The 20121-nt window shown below is 30.4% G+C and overlaps 2 protein-coding genes across 2 annotated transcripts; both read left to right on the top strand.

Annotated features, from left to right (window-relative positions):
• Nucleotides 1-4989: 4989 nt before the first annotated feature.
• LOC143070810 (uncharacterized) lies at nt 4990-11562 on the top strand. Its single transcript, XM_076244949.1, has 3 exons — nt 4990-5315; nt 9285-9347; nt 11008-11562. The coding sequence occupies exons 1-3, from the start codon at nt 5187-5189 to the stop codon at nt 11323-11325; spliced, it is 510 nt and encodes a 169-aa protein (XP_076101064.1). The 5' UTR covers nt 4990-5186; the 3' UTR covers nt 11326-11562.
• A 5300-nt stretch (nt 11563-16862) lies between these two features.
• LOC143070809 (uncharacterized) lies at nt 16863-19566 on the top strand. The gene is made up of 3 exons (XM_076244948.1): nt 16863-17088; nt 18092-18166; nt 19089-19566. The coding sequence occupies exons 1-3, from the start codon at nt 16894-16896 to the stop codon at nt 19416-19418; spliced, it is 600 nt and encodes a 199-aa protein (XP_076101063.1). The 5' UTR covers nt 16863-16893; the 3' UTR covers nt 19419-19566.
• The last annotated feature ends 555 nt before the right edge of the window (nt 19567-20121 follow it).

Genomic DNA, 20121 nt, shown 5'->3' with positions numbered 1-20121 from the left:
TTTTAACATGTTTTCATCCGAGCGTCACTGACGGGTCTTTTGTAGACGAAACACGCGTCTGGCGCATATATAAAATTTCAATCCCGGTATCTTTGATGAGTTTATTGAAAACCAATGGTGCAATAGCGTGTCGTTGTTATTAAATTACCCTTTATATGTATGAATGCAAAGATGTCATAATTTAAAATAAGAGAGGCGAAAGATACAAGTGAGACATTCAAACAAATCAGTCGAACATAAACTGACTTACATATTGACTAACATCTAGAAATTGACAATGAGGGTCGGTTGAAAACAAAACTTTACGACAAAAGAGATAATTTCAGCTTCCCATTTTGGATCTTTCCATTTCTATGTAGCAACATTCCAGTAGCGCCTGCATACGGAGTATATATCTCCCAATTGATACGATATTTCTGGGCTTGTATTTCCTTTCATGATTTCCTTGATAGAGGATTGCTGCTCACAAAGAAGCTATTAAACCGAGAGTGTTCCTTATGTCGTAACTACAATACCCTTCCCTTTTCATGCATGTGACCTACCGAATGAGACTATATACCGGATTTGTAATAACATAAGAAACACGACGGGTGCCAATGTGGAGCAGGATCTGCCTCCCCTTCCGGAGCACCTGAAATCACCCCCAGTGTTTGGTAGGGTTCGTGTTGCTTAGTTTTTAGTTTACTATGTTGTGTCTTCTGTACTAATTTGTGTCTGTTTGTCTTTTTCATTTTTAGCCATGGCGTTGTCAGTTTATTTTCGATCTATGATTTTGACTGTCCCTCTGGTATCTTTCCTCCCTCTTGCATGAACATTCAAATTTGTTTTACAAAATTCAATGTACTTTTTTTTACATCGTGAGCTCTAAAGAAGCCTCATATTTCAGATAGATAGTTTATTTTCTCAAAAAACGTGAATGATTCAGAGGTTATACATGTAGAGAAGTCCCGTATTTCAACCTAAAATTCTGCTAACATATAGAATGAAATTCAAAACAGTGTGGCTGTGGCCATTGGTTGACACATTAAATTCATTCATTGACTGGGACAATTTAGGTGAACGTTTGTATGTGACGACAACTGCTCACTATGTACTTTTTTAAGACACTTAAACTATGGGGTCACCAAAGGTTCTCAACACCTTAATAAAGTAATTCGAAAAATTAACGAGAAATAACACGATATTTTGATTTATATCAATTTTATAAATCAAAACATAAATGTTATTCCTGATTATTTTTTCGAATTATTTTATAATTAAAGGCGTTAAGAAACCTTTGGTAACCCCACAGTTTAAATGTCTATCGTAGGTATGTCGTGAACAGTGGTCGTTTCAGGCAAACGTTCACGTAAATTGTCCCAGTCAATGGATGAATTTAATGTGTCAATCAATAGCCACAGCCACACTGCTTTGAATTTCATTCTATATCAAACAATGACAATAAGGTTTCAAAACTAAGTGAATATTGTCTAATATACTAAATAAACGAAACGGCCTCGGTGTCAAAGTGGTCTTATCTTCTTCTATTCTTCTACTGTAATCACAAGCCAGTCAATACTGAGGTTGTGAGATCGAACACTGCTCGTGCAGGTGCACTCGACTCCATTCTTAAGTGACAAGGATTATCGGTTCTCCTATCAAAGCTTGGTGGTTTTCTACGGGCACCCCTTCTTCATTCACAAATGAAAGATGCCCGAAACGAAATAGCATAAAATTGGAGTTAAATCACCAACACAATCAATTAATCAATCTAGATAAACCAGACACAGCTTTTCTAACTAGTTACATTTTTTTGTTAAACAGAGAATATATCATATAAGCATGTCAAATAATTAAAATCATAAAGATTTTTAAAGTCTTCAAAAGAAGTTAAAAGAAGATTTGTTGACACACCATTTAATAAAATATGTGTTTGACCAGATTACATAATATGGATGTGTTGTATAAGGAGGGAAAGTATAAATCAAGGGAGACAACCTGAACCCTGTCTTACACTTCTAAAGAAATTTCAATAATCAATAGCTGTTTTATCAAATACAGACAAAAAGATGAAAGACGTATTCGTATCCATTATATATAATCAAAGAAGACTTAAATTATAATAAAAATTATAAAGGTCAAAATACTGAAGAGTTTGAGTTAACGACAACGGAATCGATAAAAAAAAAAGGAACACAAATTGCACCATCAATATGCATTAAGACACAATCTTTGAGATAACTGGTTTCAGAAGAGAACATATATATGAGGTTCCTTGAGAATCAATATATTGATTAGTTTATGACTCAACCTAACCAATTGCAAGGCATTGATCATTGATGAGTACCAACGGTTGACGATGATTTACATAACTTATACTGAGTTGTACCTCCAAAAGGGGGAAAAGCTGTATTTAATTTTCCTAAGATAAGTTGGGCTTTTGTGACCTAATTTGGTAAAGGAAGATAACCTTTGAGCACTTGGATTGGATGTATGAGTATAATATAAATTTGTTATTTTATTTAGTCAAGAATAACGGCAATATGTACATTTACAACTACATTTATATTGAAAAGCGTTGGAGTATTTTTTGAGGATTATTCAAAAGGGTTTCTGAATTTGCTACTTAGATGTTAGATTACGGTTTCTATGGATACCTCACACAAGCTCAATAGAATGATGGTCTTGTCACTGTTTCAATTTATAAAACAATATACTAATATCGGACATATAAACTGTCTTCTACTGGTTTGTATTAAAAGAAAAGTAGAGAATTCAACGGATGTTAAAGTCGCATATGGAGGAAATGTACTGGCGTTTTTCTTTTAAATAAAATGACATTTTACATCTCCTACGTTAGCTGAAATGTTGAAATACGTAATGAAAAGGGGATAAAATGGTAAAATCAAGTGAAATTAGATGATACAAGCAAATAAACGATATGTGACTTTTTTCCATTGAAAATTTCAAACTTCGCAACGGAAGGAGAACAGGTTCATCTTGCAAAACTGACTCAGCTGAAACAGAGAGGTTAAAAGCTGTGACATGCAGTAGTATGTTCATTATTTTGTCAAATGTTAATGACAAGGCAAACTGTTAAGAATGCGTAAATTAAAAAATATAAATTTATCACTTCTGCTCAACCATTGAATGAAGACGATGAGGTTACCGTTTGCGTTATCGAAATTGAAATATGATCCCTAAATGGAGGAGTGAAAACAATCAAATGGAAGTTAATAACCCATGAGATAATAATTTGATACACTTCCAGAAGACTGCATGCTCGCGTGATAGAAATTGATAGAACTATTAACATTTTTTGCATATCAGGTTAAAATGTGTATCCCTTTGACCTGTCCACCACTATATGTCATATATAGGCAAGTGTGACAGTAAATATTCCCTAGAAGATAGGAAGATAAGTTTTCCGTTTCGGGAAAAGGCCTCTAGAAGTTTTAAATATATGCTTTTGGTTTGGAAAGTCTGGAAAAGAGGACTATAAATATGCCTTCTGAAAAAGATTGTATTAAAAATAAAATACAACAGCATGGAGCTTATATGTATGTATAATTTGGTATATTTCTAAAGTATAAAAAAAAACGCATTAACGTTTACCTATACAAGAACCACCATATATCTTCTTTTTTTTGTTCATAAAGTCAATTACAAATGTTAGTTAAAATTTATCATATACGTTCTAATTTGTAAAAAAATTCACCAAAACAAAGATACAATTCATAAGTTACCATAGGAAACCCAAAAGATAATCACAAAACAAAATCAGAGGTGAAAAATGGCATGATTTTGGTGATTCTGAGAACGTTTGACTAGATTATGATACGGAGTTTTGGATGAGGAGTAGATTGATACATATGGAATGAAGTGTTCGAATATAACAGTCTATTTTCGACACAAAAATAACTTTTCCACTAGTATAGACCATCTACTTACATGTAAGGGTTAAAAGACTACAGAAAATCAGTAGTCAACGAAAAAATATTTTTTTTAGTATTTATGAAGTCAAATCAAGTCAATTGAGCTTAATGTTACGAATGAACTGACGCAATATCAACGTAGCATTAAAAAATATCAATTCCAAGAAGAATAAATGCAAGTTTTTTTTAAAAATTTTTTGGATTTGAGATAGAGTTACTGATGAATTTTTTGTAGACGAAACGCGCGTCTGGCGTATATCTAAAATTTATTCCTGGTATCTATAATGAGTTTATTTATATGTATAACGTGACATTTTCATTTGCAATAATATTGTGAGATTGTCCAAAAAAAACTTCATGCGTCCTTTTTTTATTATAAATTTGACAACAAATTTGAACTTTGTTTAGTAATGTACTTTTTATACTGATCTTAGTTTTATATACAACTTTCGAGTTCGATGCATTTCCGTCAAAAACTTTGGTTTTAGTGAACATCATTCGTGCGTTTAGGGGCATCGTCACTTCCGTTGGAACACTTTGATGCTATTTTGCACGAATTATTCGGCAAATTGTATTCTCATAATTAACAATGAGCACGTCTGTAATTAAGGAATTGTGATCAAGTACCTACAGAACAAACATTACTTCTAGTCTATCCTTCAAAATGACGATCACTAAGACGTTTGATGCACGTTAATAGTACAGGGATACCCTCTAACTGGTAAACTGTAGTTTATCGTGCGGACCTGTTTTGTATGTTATAAGGTCATCTGTCTACTGGTGATTTTACGAATATAGCATGTTAGTAGTATAGCGATTTTTTTTACACTGCAGCAAAATACAATAGTTCATATAACGGGTCGATAATTGAGGATTGAGTTTTCCTTGAATTATTCCTGTGAACTAGACTAGGTATTATCAATTACATTTCGATAAACATCCCTTTAAATATCATTTTCATTTAATAGGTTGTTGTTTTGGCTACCTTTTTTTTAGTTTGGTTTACTTCCTTAATGAAATTTCGGTCAGCTCAGCAACATATTATACATTGATTGTTTGCAACATTAAACGCTTGTGGTTGTTGCTTTTTTAATTTCTACCTCTGAAATAATTTTTATACTTTGACTGATAAGAAGTCAAAATGAAAAGATTTTTTTATTTATCGTTAGATTCCGATTTTCTTCTTCTACAGATATATTGTTGTCAATTTTTATTCCAATTGGTAAAGGATTAATCATACGGGAACAGTGTTTACCACAAAACATTAGAGCTATGCTACTGAACCCGTGTAGAACTTTGGATATAGAAGCATCGCGTGTGCCAGATTTTGATATATCGTATAATATGAGAATGGTTGTGAAAGCAATGATTGAACAAACTAAAGAAATAAAAAGAAAATATGTAAGTATATCTTAATATATGCTAAAAGGATATAGTATGTCTAATTTTAATAGTAAAACATTTTATTCTATATTGGTATTGTTTTAATTTTTTATTAATCATTTGAATTTGATTAAAATAGAATATTCACTGGAGAAAGTTGTTATTCGACGCGCTGAACATCACGTGCTTTTACATGTATAATTAGTTAATTTATTTCAATTTGGGTTGCTAAATAAATATCTTTTTAAATGTACATATATTTATATGCAATATTGAATAAAACAATAACTGGCTTGTGTTCCGATTAATATGTGGTTTAATTTACCATTACAAAAGTTTTATAAAATTTCAGCAAAAGACATCATTAAGGATGGACACCTCTGACGAGCCAAAAATTTCTAGAAATAAACTTCTTTTCTTAACCTAATTTTGGGGTTTATAAGACTGTAACTAAATAATTGGTGAGGAAAAAATCATATGGTGGTGCACTTCTTTTTTTGCTATGCCCCTTTGAAAATGTCCAATTTTGATGATTTCCCCATTTTTTATCGATTTTTACCTATTTTTGGTCTATTCTCGTGACATAAATCACAGTTCCACAATAAAGCTTTTTTTTCAAACTTTCTATAAAGTTGAAGTGGACCAATCTGAATAAATTTTACTTAAAAAATCTATAGGTGGGTGTTAATATAAGAAGGTTTTATGATATTTTGACGCTTTTTTGTGTAAAATTTACCATGCTGTCAATTTTGTATTTTTGTGATTTTTCTCAGGTTTAATAACAAAATGCATATTATTTCAACTTTTTTGTTATAAATGATTGAACAAATACTTATTAAAGAAATTTAAAAGACCAAAATGATATGGGATGTACATGATTCTTGTAAAAAAAAAATTGTATCCCTAACCCATTTTATCAAAATTTTGGCTAAAAAAAACTGATTTGATTGGTCGTAAAATTTGAAGACTGGATAACTCAAAAACCAGTCATTGTTAATACACAATTTTTTCACAGAGTTACGTTTGATTACGTTAGGAAAGACCTTATTGTTATTCTAATATATTATTTTTTTTGGCATTGCCTCCCCACGTTTCTTTTGAAGTTTTTAAGACCAAATATGAACCATCGATAGACCTCATCATGAGGCATTACTAGATGACCCTGTTAAGGATTTCATCATCCCCTTTATAAGTTATCTCCATTTTATTGGTTTTATTCATTGTTTTTAAAGATATCATTATCTTATTTCGACGATAGGTATATTTCATCATGAAGTATCACCGTATGAGGCTGCGTAGGATTTCATCATCTTTTTTGAGAGTTACATCCCCTTGAAGCAATTTCTTTTATTTGCATTTTTCTTTAAAAGTTTTTAAGATAGAATCGATTTCAAAATGGCAGCATGTGCAAGAACAGATGGCAATGATAATAAACATAAACAATCATTTTGTTATTAACTCTTATAAGGAGTTATTTCCTTTAAAAATTATACACAATTTTTGAAAATTTGTTTTTTGAGAACAGGAAGTCGTAGAGACTTGCCACCTTCACCAATAATCTTTAGTTCATATGACCTTTAATTTGCATCTATTCAAAGGTCACCGAGTGCAAAATAAAATTACGCTGCAATTTCAAGCTGACATATTAAGAAAACGATAAGAGTTTGTTTCATGTATACTGTGTATAAAATGTCCGATCGTCTGTTCAAAAGTTACGACAAGATAATTCTTAAAAGTATAGAATTGTGTGTATATCTTTGAAAAGGTAACAGATACCAACCTACTATAAATTGCAAAAATGATCAGTACTTTAGGACCTTCAATTTGTGGTCAATGTCAGGTCATGATTAAATTCAACCTTGGCCTTTAAAGAGACTTGAAAGGTCAAGTGGTCCTGAGTTGAATGGTGATAATCCTATGTTTCTATGACTTCCAGTTATTCAGTTTGGTATTGCATCATATAATTCATGATTCGTTGTGACTTGATGAAATTCGGAATTATCCCATGAGTTTAACATGGTTATATGTTTGACCAAATACCAAAAACATTCAATGAAAAATATGCATAAAAATTGTATTTGAATTTTTCAAGTTTTGCATTGTAAGTTTCATAAGTCTTATTTATATAATTGATATTGCATCATTTTGGCAGAATGAGGTCATTTGATATATCAATTTGAAGGTCTTAATGAGCTGTACTCAAAAATGAAAATTTTAAACCCCTTTTTCATCCCAGTTAGAAGGGTGGGGTCATTTAGTGCAAACATTCAAATTTCTCAGATGGTAAGGTTATCGCAAATCATATGAAAGAACATAAAGCGTACATTTCAAAGTTCTAAATGACGTCCCCAAAAAATTGGTTGGGTGAGTTTATTGAGTGCAAAAACTTAATCTTCTTTTAAGATTAGGTTGTTGTATAACAAATGAAAGGTCATAATGTGTACATTTGAAATTAAATATCAAATTCCTGACCTTCAAAATTGAGTTGGATGTGGTAATTGAGTGCAAAAAATCTAACTTTCTAGAACATGGCGTTGTCGCATTTCAAATGAAAGATCATCAAGTCTATGTTTCATATATCATCTTTCCGATCTCGAAAATGTAGGAGGATGAGGTTATTAAGTGTAAAAAGCGAAAAGTTTCAGAAGGAATGCTCGTCATATTTCAATAGAAAGGTCGTACAAAGTACAGTACGAAAACATTACTGTTACAGGAAAGACCTTTCAATTGTTTTACAAACAATTATCTAATTTTACAATTTCTTAATTATAAGAATGTAGCTCTAAATGTATAAATCGTAAAGTTTATGTAACTTTTAAAATAAACAAATAACAATATTTATTATTATTTATGTCTACGTAGCTATTTGTGCTATTCTTGAATACTGTTGCTGTTATTTACCTTTTTTATTTTGCTATTATTGTGATAAACAAATGATAATAATAAAAAAAAATGTAAAGGAGGGGCTATGATAACATAAAATATTGATCAAACTCATAAGAAAAATAAACATGACACTGTGAGATAGATATTAAACGAATCCTCGACAGACTGAAGAAAAAACTTTAAAAAAAGGATGTCTGTTACAAGCAATAGAAAGTAAAAAAAATGAACTGTTCTAAACTAAAACATTTTCAACGGCAAATCAGATTTCATTAGTCAGTTTTTTTACCAAGTTTTCTTGAATCAGTCTATTTCAAGAAGGCACTATATGAATTAAAAATATCGCTAAAAATCTCAATATGAGTTTGAATATTTCTTTGGTTTATGTTTCCTCTTCTACAATTGTTTGCGACTGTCATTCAAAGGAGTGGTTTAGCTAGCTAATCAACCAGGTTAGTCCACCATTTTCTACATAAGGAGATGCCTGTACAAAGGCAGGAATGTGACAGTTGTTTTAGTATTCGTTTAAAGAAGCTGGCTTGTCATGTTTTAGATATTTTGTCAGATTTTCGGAATCCTCTGGTTTTATCCATTTGAATGCCTTGCAAAAATTTGCTCGGTGACCCCCATTTTTCTTTTTGTAAATCTTTTACATGTATAATAATAAGCCAACTGTAAAAGTCTTATAAAATTTTAATTACTTTTTAACAGTTTTTGAGAACTTCACCTTGTTAATACTAAAGCTATGAAAAGTCAAGAGAGAATATTTTCCCGCCAAAATTTCAATGGCTAATATCTCGAAAACATGCACGGTGACCTATATATTTTTTTGCTCTTTGGATTCCTTTATTAATCCCTATCAATATAAAGTAGTGTTTTAAAAAGTTAATTACTTTGAAACTGAGAAGCGAACTTTAATGTGTTCGGGCTTTTAATTTTGCCATAAGATAAGGGACATTCCTTTTTGAAGTTCCTTGGAGTTCTGTATTTTTCCTATTTTACTTTTGACAAACAAATTGATTGATATACAAAGTAAAATATATGCAAACATTTTAAATGCCTGAATTTCTCCATTTATAAACCATCGAGTCGTTTTGTTTTCAGAATTCAAGATCTGTAGTTTCTCATGGAAACAGAGTAAACATTTATCTACCAGTTAAACCACCGGTAAGTAATATAAATCCAGATATACATGAAAACACAGCTATAAATGTGGATTTCCTTTTTTTTTGGTTGTAGAACAGTTCTAGTTCCGTCTTTGGTATCCGTATTTGTTTTTTTGGTATAAATAAACTCATCATAGATACCAGGATAAAAACATCCTAATTCTCTATGTCTTTTGATATGTTTTGATCATTAAAAGAAAAACTGCCACATTGAATACTGAATTATTTGAAAGTCTGGTTTAGAAAGAGAGGTACAAAGGCAAAATATAATTTTAATTTTCACTATAGCATAAATTACTTAAAACATACATTGTACATTATGAATGAACAGACCATACTAATTTCAACGCGATTTCTTTTCAAGAATAACCTTCATAATCTACGATAAATCGAATTAGATTTATTATGTTCACTCAATACCAACTTTTTGTGAAGTATTATCCATACTATACTATCAGCTTACTGGCCTTATACGGATCTGTGAAATTAAGATACTGAATTTGTATGACGTGTAATTAATATACAACAGGAGACGCTCCTCCAGTCGAAAAGTCATACACAATGAGAATTTCGTTTCTGGAACAAAAACGATATCGAGATTGTGTCATTTCTAAATCGAACAAAAATAAATAAGTTTGATTTTAAATAATATCTGTTTTCTATATAATACCTTTTGACTTGTTTAACTACGATTAAGTTAAACAACTTCATATTTCTGGGTTTGCATCTTAGTTCAATTCAATTTGATAGCTATTTTGAGAAATATGAACATGGGATACAAAATTTGTTTGACAATAATACAGACACTTTTTTCTCACTTTATTGTGCATAAAACACAAAAAACTTGGTCTTGGAGTATAGATTTTTGGTACTGACGTTGTTTATGATCATCTTGTCTGTGTAAATTATTACTGTAACTGTTTATTCTAGTAATACTCTTGTCTTTGGTTTTTCTAATGTGCTTGTTGATTTTCTTTGTTGATATATTTGTTTGTAATCATGGTGATTAAGATTAAAACTCAATGTTGATTGCTGAACCCCTATTTTTGACAATTTTACCTATTCTGTTTGTTTGTTTTGTGCACTCTTTTGTTTTTTGGAACAAACGTTTGTTTGTTGATCATTTTCCGGTTCGCCGATTTTAGGTCACGTGGGAAATGGAGTCATTAAAGAATTACCAATGGACGAAAATGTGCGTCGAGTCAGCAGCAGACTAGTCAAATGAATTAAGCTTTTGTTTTATTGACTTTAAAATAATCTGCAAAATCTTGGTAAATTTGCTCACTTTTTTAGTAAAACAAAAATGAAAATGTATCATGTGAACAATTTATTAGTACGTGTGGAAATACATTTTTATTAACTGAAAATTTGAAATACTGAGAATGAGTACTTTTACACATTAACACTAATCGTAACATTTTGATGTTTGACTGATCAAAAGATAAGGAAATAATCGTCAAAACTTTTGATAGCGTTTACATATAGAACTTTTTATGACATATTATAGTTTCTATTATTGTGACTAAGTTTAAGGAAATAATTCTCTATAATTTCATTTGTAACCAAATAATCAAATATAAACTTTGAAATGTACGAAGCAGATTGAAAATCGATAGTTTCATGAAACCGGACATATTTATATTCCTTCATATATATTTTAGGTAATAACAGATGCTGGATTGGCGGATATCGTGTTATCGTTCAAGGCTTATTTCATACAGATAATTTCCATGGAAATTCAAGAACGGAATCTGCATCGTACAGAAATTCACACCTTTGAAGATGACTTGCGATTGTTAAAGAATTATTTTTTATCAGGAATGTGTTTTATATCGAAACGAATTACAATTCAGTCTGATACAATAACACCGTTATGTATCAATGCATTACAACTTTTACCAACCTACCAAGCGACGTCTATGTATGTTTTAAATCATTTGAAGTATTTCCTGGGAGACGTTGATAGAGCATTTGAATAAACGTTTAGAATTTGATAAACTATTTGGAATGTTTAGTTAAATCTGTGATAGTAAGGCAGCACATAAATTATTTTCTTAAATTATTTTTTGATTTTACATGTTTTACCATTGTATGATGTATCTATGTTTTTGTTTTAATATGTATGTATGAACGTTTTTCTTGCTAATGTATCACCTCACTCTCCCCAAACACATATGTATTTATCATCCAAAACTTCAATAAAAATGCATCTTAGATCGATTTGTTAGCTTTATTTTTTTTCTCACGGAAATGACAATTCGCATGATAATCAATTGTTTTCTCGGATAAACTTATTCTGTTTAATTTAATTGAAATCATAAACAAACTATTTTGTCAATGATATACAGGAACGAGGAATGTTCATCATAATTTTTAATATAAGCAAACATATGTTTTCTCTTCCCTTTTCAAATAATCCAATCTAAAACAAAAATCATATTCTTCATTTCCAAATACACTAACAAACCCAAAGGACGAATCGTCTGTTTAATTGTTGTTTGTTTTTCAATTGTGTTGTATTTTTCAACCTGTAGATATTGGATTTTTGTTCCTATTGAAACAATTACAACAAAAAAAAAAACCAAAGATAAATTACACATTATTATTTTCAAAGTGTATTATTCATGAAATTCCAAATCCGTAATCCACGTCCTTGTTTATTTTATACATTGTTGCTCTTGTCAACTATTTGAACAAATAAAATAAACATATACCTAAATTGAAAAAGACTTTTAGAATTGTGTCCGCAAACTAAGAAAGGAAACATTTAATGTTTACAGTTTTCCTATGGAATTTTCTCATTTAGATTGTATTCAATATGTTTTATCCTTATTTATTCTATTTTTATTTTGAAACTTTAAAGTTAATATTTGTGTATAATATAAAGAAATCACTATCTTATAAAACTTGCATGAAAATCAATACTTTTGATACAAATTTCCTAAAGGTATTTATTTCATTAATACTTTTGTGAATAAAATTATCAGTCATAAATGACGGAATTTAATTTTACTTTAATGTATGTCTATTTTTATCGTTTCGGACTAATTAAACTTTTTCAAAGTACTAACGTACTGATTATTCGAATGACCGATATATCTGATGACTTGTTAGAGATTTCTAAACACTTCATCGCCATTTTTTTTTATGTTTATACAGGTCAATAAAATCGTTAAACTATACATCAACAAAATAGACAAGCACCGTTGGTGGTTGACATTGATAAAACAATAAAGAAAGAGGGTATGCTGTATACGGTCAACTTTGCAACATGTTGCTCATATCAAAATGAGACTGGCATTTCTGGCTTCTTTTCACTATATGTTAAGATTTGAAGTTTGTCAATATAAAAGATCAAATTCAAATTCAAAAATATGAATACTGGTGTCATTTCCTTCTTCCCTTTAACAAACAGGAGTCAATGTCTACTGTATAAATTTCTGTTGGGCTACAATGTCAGGATCACACAGATATAACAGATATACTCTCCGAGTCTTTCTACATTCAAATGTTCTGTTTGGTACAATTACAATTACTTGCATGGGGATCCTGTTTCATAAATGTATAGGCTTATGTTAGCCCTAAACTCCTCTGTGGTGTCTGCAGCTTATATGCTGTCCGGTAGGATATTCGAGTCTTGGAATGTTCTGAAGAAGGAGGAGCTACTTTAGACCTCGTTATTGAATCTCTTTTGAAAGAGACAGTCTTGGCGTCTTGTTCTGCTGTTATACCCGAGGTTAAGGTTATTTCCAGTTTCTATAACCTGGTTTTATATTATGTGTGGCATACATGTTCCGACATACAAATGTTTTATGAACGTCTGAAAGATGTTTAACACGTTTTTATGTTCGAATTCAAAAAGCGTTAGCATACCTCCTTCTGATGTCAAACGAAGAGGAGTGGAATTGTTGTAGCTGTAATCATCAAGGTGGACAAAATTTAGCGTTTCTTGCTAACTGTTGCGTTTCGAGACCAATCAAAGCAATTAACTTAATTCCATGACAGATTTCGACCAAACGTATAGGTACAAGATTGATGAAAGGTGTTTCGTTTTAGTTTTATTAACAACTCATCGTTCCTCTGCATAAAGTAAAACATACATAAACATAAAACATTATAAATTTTCGTATTCCAAGGATATACCTTCGTTTGGGACGATCAAACTTAAAAAACCTTATAAGACAAGGATGCATGGATACCTGAACATGTATGGAGGGACATGACCAAAAGGGACACACAATTAAGACAAAATCACTGGCAGACTGAATAGGCTGTTTTTTTTATACCCTGTGGTATTCTAAGAAGTCTGACATCGGCTATTATTTGTATATACGTCACCATGAATGTACTCAACATTGTTCTTTAAATAATCAAACTATGGTCTTCAGTAGTTAATGTATTGATTAAAACTTATATCCGCGTACTGTCTGATATGGGTATTGATTAACACTATTTATAATAATATAGGTCACTTGTTTCCTAATCATTATCGGTTTTTATTGTTCTGTGTATTCAATATTTAAAAGTCAGTAAGAAAAACTATACAATTGTCATTGATAGCACTTTATAAATTTCGTGCGTTCGAAGACCCGAATAGTTTTCTTGGCCAACCTTCATCAGGAACTCTAAAAAGAAATGAAAGCTATGGATTAATTCCTTCCACGAAAATAAAAAGTTGTAATAATAAAAGAAACAAAAAAAGAATAGCCGAATAGTTACAATATATTTAAACTAGAACAAACTACAATTATTAGTGCATCTCTTGACCTTAAAGTCCCCTTTATGAAAACAAATATTACTAAGAGTTGTTCATATACAATGTTTGTTGGTTTATCATTTCTACAAAGATGCATTGTGGGAAAAATATAGTTACTATTGGTTCGAAAATAAAAGATTGTATAACAGCCTAAGTTATGTACAAAAAACATATGTGTAACACAGCAACAAACGACAATCAATGAATTACTGGCTTCTGACTTGGGATAGGAACATAGATACAGAATTTTTGGGGTGGTTAAGCTAGTTCAAATCCACTAACTTATATATAAAACAAAAGGCATCTAATCGGCCCTTTATAACTTAATCTTTATAGTTTGTTCATATTTTGGGTTCTTACACCACTGTCAGAGGAACAGGGAGAGTTGGCGCCAACAAACAACCCCAAGCAACCTTCGGTATGTGACTATCCAAATTCATGAGCCTTTATACATGTACTTAAGGTTTTTTTGTAGTTGCTATAAATACTATTTAATTTTCGTACTTTTTTTTTTGTTTTGAACATAACTCATGCTATTAGTTTTCTTATTTAATTTTTGATTGTACATTTGTCATTTTAGTGCCTTTTTACAAGTGTATGTACAAGTATATGCGGTATTGGTTTTGGTCATCGTTGAAGAACATAGTGTGATTTGTAGTATTTTATTTGCATGTCATTTAGTCTCTGGTGTAGAGTTGTCTCAATAGCAACCATACTATATCATATTTAGAAAGAATTTTGTAAAAAAAATTAATTATTTGATATAGTGTGAACACATCGACATATTTGATGGTAAATTGTTTCTTGAGGTCATATTTATTTAATACTAAGTTACACTTGCATTAAAAAAAACGTGTAATTAAAGTTTTCCTGGTTATTATTATTTTTTTGTAATTAGTGTTGTATGATTATATTCAATTGTTTTTTTCGTGACTGATCGGGGGCGAGTAGTACTGCAAAAGAAATTAACCTAAATATATTTAAAACATTATGACTACGATTTCCGAGTTCTACGAAATTGAATTCGTAGTTTAAATTCTTCAGTAAGTCAAAAGATTACGTATGTGTAGGTTGTTATCTTACAAAAGAAATCATCAGCTATATTATGTAACCTTATACCTATCACGTGACACCTAGTCTTTCAGGTTGAAATCAGGGCCATTTTTAGTAGTTATTCATACTATAATTTGCTTAACTGTTGAAACAGTTTTATGAATGAATAACATAAAATTTATATAGGACAGCAGCTTTTAAACTACAATGCACAAGAGATAATAAAGTTATGATCAAATTCCTTAGCTCATAAACAAGTACTGCGTTTTCAATTTTCCCAATTCGTAGAACTAAGAGTCCTTGTAAAATATAACAATTTCTATTACCGCAGTTTTAATTGTACGATGCAGTCACATTGCATTCATTAATTGTTTCATTGATTAATTGCTTCCTGATCATTTATTCTGCGAAAGGAGCAATCAGCGTGATTCATGTTATGAAGTGTTTTGTAAAGATTTCATACAATAAGTGAACAACTAATTCTTGAAAAAAAGATTTGTATACACGTAAAAAGCAACGCAGAAACGGCAATAAACTTAGTCGGCAAACTTCAGAAAAATGAAGAAATAAGTGTATACAATAAAATATCAGGATATGAAAAAAATATCAAATGATGTTAAATATATTCACCATGTAACTTTTATGATACTTTTAGCATTTACTACAATAAATTCACAGAAAACATAAGTATAAACAACACGTACCTTACACAGACAGTTAAGATGGGGAAGCAGTTGGCAGTTCCAGCTACACAAACATCACCACAACGCTTTCTTTTCAAGTAGTTCACTAAATTTTGTTTCACCTTTCAACTTATATATATATATATATTAAATTTGATAGACAAATGGGTGTTTGATAAAACAAAATAGACACACAATATTTTTTCTACACATTTTATAATCAACATTGTGTATCTAAGTGTATTCTATTTAAGTCATACATGTCATGAATGATCAAAAGCATGTATATTTAAATATTTACAAGAACTTTTTCAGTGGCATAAATCAAAACTATTCGCACAAATAATCACTGTATAGTAAAGTATGAAGTTTTGCACGGTGCTAGTTATAATGCTCTGTAATACATATTTTTGGATAAAGAACCATCTAAAAAAAATCAATAGTTGCCGCCAAATTTAAAATGCCAGCCAAAAACTAAGCAACATTTCGAGAAGAACTTATAATGATTATGTCTCATGTAACAAGGTATGTTTTACCACGCATTCTAGTTCCGTAATTTTTTATTTTTTTTTAGGTCTTAAACAGGACATTAGATTCATCATGTATTACCGGATATATATATAAAAAAAATTTAACAGTGGGAATTTGGAAAATTTATTTTGTATCGTTTTGGGGTATATATAATAAATTCAAAATTGATGGTATTATATAATTCAGAAAGAAAATTAAAGTAACATGAAGATCTCCTGTACGTTATAAGTATTAACAAATCAATTTGATACACATATTTTTACGTAAAGCATTTTTTTTAAATTAAATTTTTCGATACAAATTTTCATTCTAATCAAAAACATTTACATTTACTTTGAAACCAAAGTGAAACTTTGAGACTTATTTATTACACAGTAAAACAGTTTGATTTTTTTCTTATGTTTAAACGTCCATAGGGTATTATATCTTTTAAACGACTAAAAATAGATTATGTGTTTACTCAACGATATCATGACATTGATATAATATTATTTTTTATTTGAACAGATTTTACAACTGCTGTGATGGTATTATCTACCTATTGTCAATACGCTACAACGTGTAAGTGTAAAAGATTTCCAAAGAAGACTGTGTTAAACTTAAAAAAGCAATGCAGACAGAAAGAAAACAACGTAAATGAAAATGTACCGATTGCTGATAATATGGATAAATTTCTTGAGGGTCTTTTACTTAAAACTAATGAAACACTAATCAAATATGTAAGTAAATTACAAGTTGTTATTCAGATATGTGGTGTAGATTTTATTTTTTATATCACAGATTCCGTTTATATTGGTTTTGAAAGGTCTCAGTACTCCATAAAATGTTGGATAAATGAATTAAAACCCAAAATAAATATTCTCTCTATTAATAGAGTTTAGGGAGGAATGTAGAACATGATTGAAGGTTACATATTATAGAAATATATCTACCTTGATTTCCGGTAAAAACATTATTCGTCCTGATTTTGCCAATTAATGAGTTCTAAAATTAATGAATAAACGACTCTTGATGAAGTTAACTAATCAAATTTGAGAGGAACATGTTCTCAATGTGAAAAACAATTACATAGAACTATTGAATATCTATTTTTGTTTTCTTTGGGAAACATAATTGAGCGGAATTCAGTTCTGTTATTTTCCTCGTTCTTATCTAGATAAATTACATGAGGAAAACTTATTTGATATAAAAAAATATTTAGTTGGGATTGATTCCGGTTTCATAGTTTCATATTTATTGCAATGTATTCGTATCTAACTCGGTATTTATTACTGTTTTGATATGAGCTTCACTGATGAGTCTAATGTAGACGAAACGCGCGTATGGTGTATTAAATTATAATCCTGGTACCTTTGATTACTATTTACACCACTGGGTCGATGCCATTGCTGGTGGACGTTTCGTCCCCGAGGGTATCACCAGCCCAGTAGTCAGCACTTCGGTATTGACATGAATATCAATTGTATGGTCATTTTTATAATTTGCCTGTTACAAACCTTTGAATTTTTCGATAAACTAAGGATTTTCTTATCCCAGGAATAGATTACCTTCGCCGTATTTGGCACAACGTTTTTGTATTTTGGGTCCTGAATGCTCTTCAACATTGTAATTAACGAAACGCGCGTCTGGCGTATTAAATTATATTGCTGGTACCTTTGATTACTATATGTATTCATTATGAAACTACATATTAAATATTAATAATTTACTTTTATTTTTCAGGAAAACCGTTCAGTAACGGCGGTCTCAAAAAACCATCGTTCTTCTAGTCAATTAAAACTTCCAGTATTTAAAAAAGTAAGTAAAGCATGTTTCATTCTATGCATAGTCATGACAATTATAGGAGGATGTTAATTTAATGATATTTATTAAAATGTTAAGTCTATTCACAAATCTCTTATGTATGGCTTATTCATGAGCCCTTATATAAATGAACAATCGACTCTTGCTGAAGTTAACCAATCAGTTTTTGAGAGGAACCTTGATAACATGTTGATAATGTAGCCTATACTAAATTATTTATAGTCCACAAAACATGCATATATTTGATGATATTTTTACGCAAATATTTATTAATCAAAATATACTGTTATTGGCATAGTAGTTTTATTTGTCGTTCGTTTACTGTTGGTTTATTGTCTCACAGATGGATATAAAACATCCAGATACATTTGTACAATGCACGGAATAATACAAATCAAAATTAGAAATACATTTGAAACTGCAGTTACGGTGATCAGTTTAACACCGGTGATCATTTTCTAAGTTCAGTGGACCAATATAGTAGAAATATCATATCATAAGGAACATTTGTACTATGTTTTATTTTGATTAGACATAAACTTCATCAAAAACTACCATGACCAAAAACTTTAACCAAAAACTTTGACATGAAACTCGCACCTTCATTTTCTATGTTAAGTTGACCGTGAATTTGTTGTCAAATCTACAATTTGGCATTAAATTAGAAAGATCATATCATAGGGAACATGTCTACTCAGTTTAAAGTTGATTGGACTCAAACTTAATCAAAAACTGTCTTGACCAAATACTTTAAACTGAATCGGGACAGACGGACGGGCGAACGAAAGAACAGACGAACGGATACACAGACCAGCAAACATAATGCCCCTCTACTATCGTAGGTGGGGCATAAAAACGCAAGCGAACTCTTGTACGGTTTCATGATTATTTTACAATTTTTTTCATGTATTTTCAGGGGAATAGTTTATACTCTCTTCGAAAGAATGTTGCAGAAGGCCTGAAAGTTTTCTATTTCAGACTTTTGTCAATGGAGTTTAAAGAACAAGAACCAAAGTTTAAAAAGTCTCAAAAACTGATTTTTGCTGGAGAAATTAGAGAAGTGAAAAATTATATTGTTTATGGATTATGTTTATTTCGGTTCAAAAAAGTAAAAATTTCAAGAAAAAAATCCCAGTTGACTAAATGGAAGAAACTAGCCGAATATCAGACAGGCTCTTTAACGATTCTTAGAAGCTTCCAAGAGTTTCTTAAGCAGGTTAAAAAGCACAGTCGAAGCATGTGGTAATACACGCACAGGGCATACTTCCGAATGATCTCAATACTGCATTTCGATATATTTACGGATGTTTTTGAATAAAAGTTGTGACATCATCATTTGTGACTTTAGTGTCGAACAATTGTGTGTAAATGTTTTTATATGTAATAGCAAGAAAAAGAACAGTAAAATAGTCGTCGTGCAATACTCACAGTATTTGTAAGTCATATCTATTTTCATGTTATATATTATAATGGGTAATATGTTTTGTTAAAATTTTATTTCTACTTGTTTGTTGTTATTTACGTAAATTTTTATGCTTTAAATATTTATATATTCTATTATGTATTTACAATAAAATAGTTATTTTAAAAAAATATTTTTCATGCATAAAATAATTATTCATAAACAATAGGTGTATGCCGTAACATTCTACCGAATACGAATATTTTTATCTGGAATATGACAGTTGTTATTCATCATTTGAAATTTTTAAGCTTTTGATTTTGCCATTTGATTACAGACATTCCGTTTTGAATTTTCCTGGGAGTTCGGTATATTTGTTATTATACTTCATAGTATTATACCTTCATACTTGCCAAAGCATCTTTCGCTAACAATATGCAATCATACATTATTACTTGGAGTACTACAACATATTGATGATGGAATATTACACGGTGTAAATGCTTCTAAATTATTGTTCTACTTCATACCAATATATTTTTTCTTA

This window comes from Mytilus galloprovincialis, chromosome 4, assembly GCF_965363235.1.
Source record: "Mytilus galloprovincialis chromosome 4, xbMytGall1.hap1.1, whole genome shotgun sequence".
Classification (NCBI taxonomy): Eukaryota; Metazoa; Mollusca; class Bivalvia; order Mytilida; family Mytilidae; genus Mytilus; species Mytilus galloprovincialis.
Note: the sequence above shows the minus strand (reverse complement) of the source record. Positions and strands in the feature narration are given on the sequence as shown.

Excerpts from the sequence above, each read along its gene's own strand:
- LOC143070809 (XM_076244948.1), top strand. The coding sequence starts at position 16,894 with ATGGTATTATCTACCTATTGTCAATACGCTACAACGTGTAAGTGTAAA. Across the intron at positions 17,089-18,091 it reads ATGAAACACTAATCAAATAT|GAAAACCGTTCAGTAACGGC; the intron begins GTAAGTAAATTA and ends TTTATTTTTCAG. Across the intron at positions 18,167-19,088 it reads AACTTCCAGTATTTAAAAAA|GGGAATAGTTTATACTCTCT; the intron begins GTAAGTAAAGCA and ends ATGTATTTTCAG.
- LOC143070810 (XM_076244949.1), top strand. The coding sequence starts at position 5,187 with ATGCTACTGAACCCGTGTAGAACTTTGGATATAGAAGCATCGCGTGTG. Across the intron at positions 5,316-9,284 it reads AAGAAATAAAAAGAAAATAT|AATTCAAGATCTGTAGTTTC; the intron begins GTAAGTATATCT and ends TTTTGTTTTCAG. Across the intron at positions 9,348-11,007 it reads ATCTACCAGTTAAACCACCG|GTAATAACAGATGCTGGATT; the intron begins GTAAGTAATATA and ends TATATATTTTAG.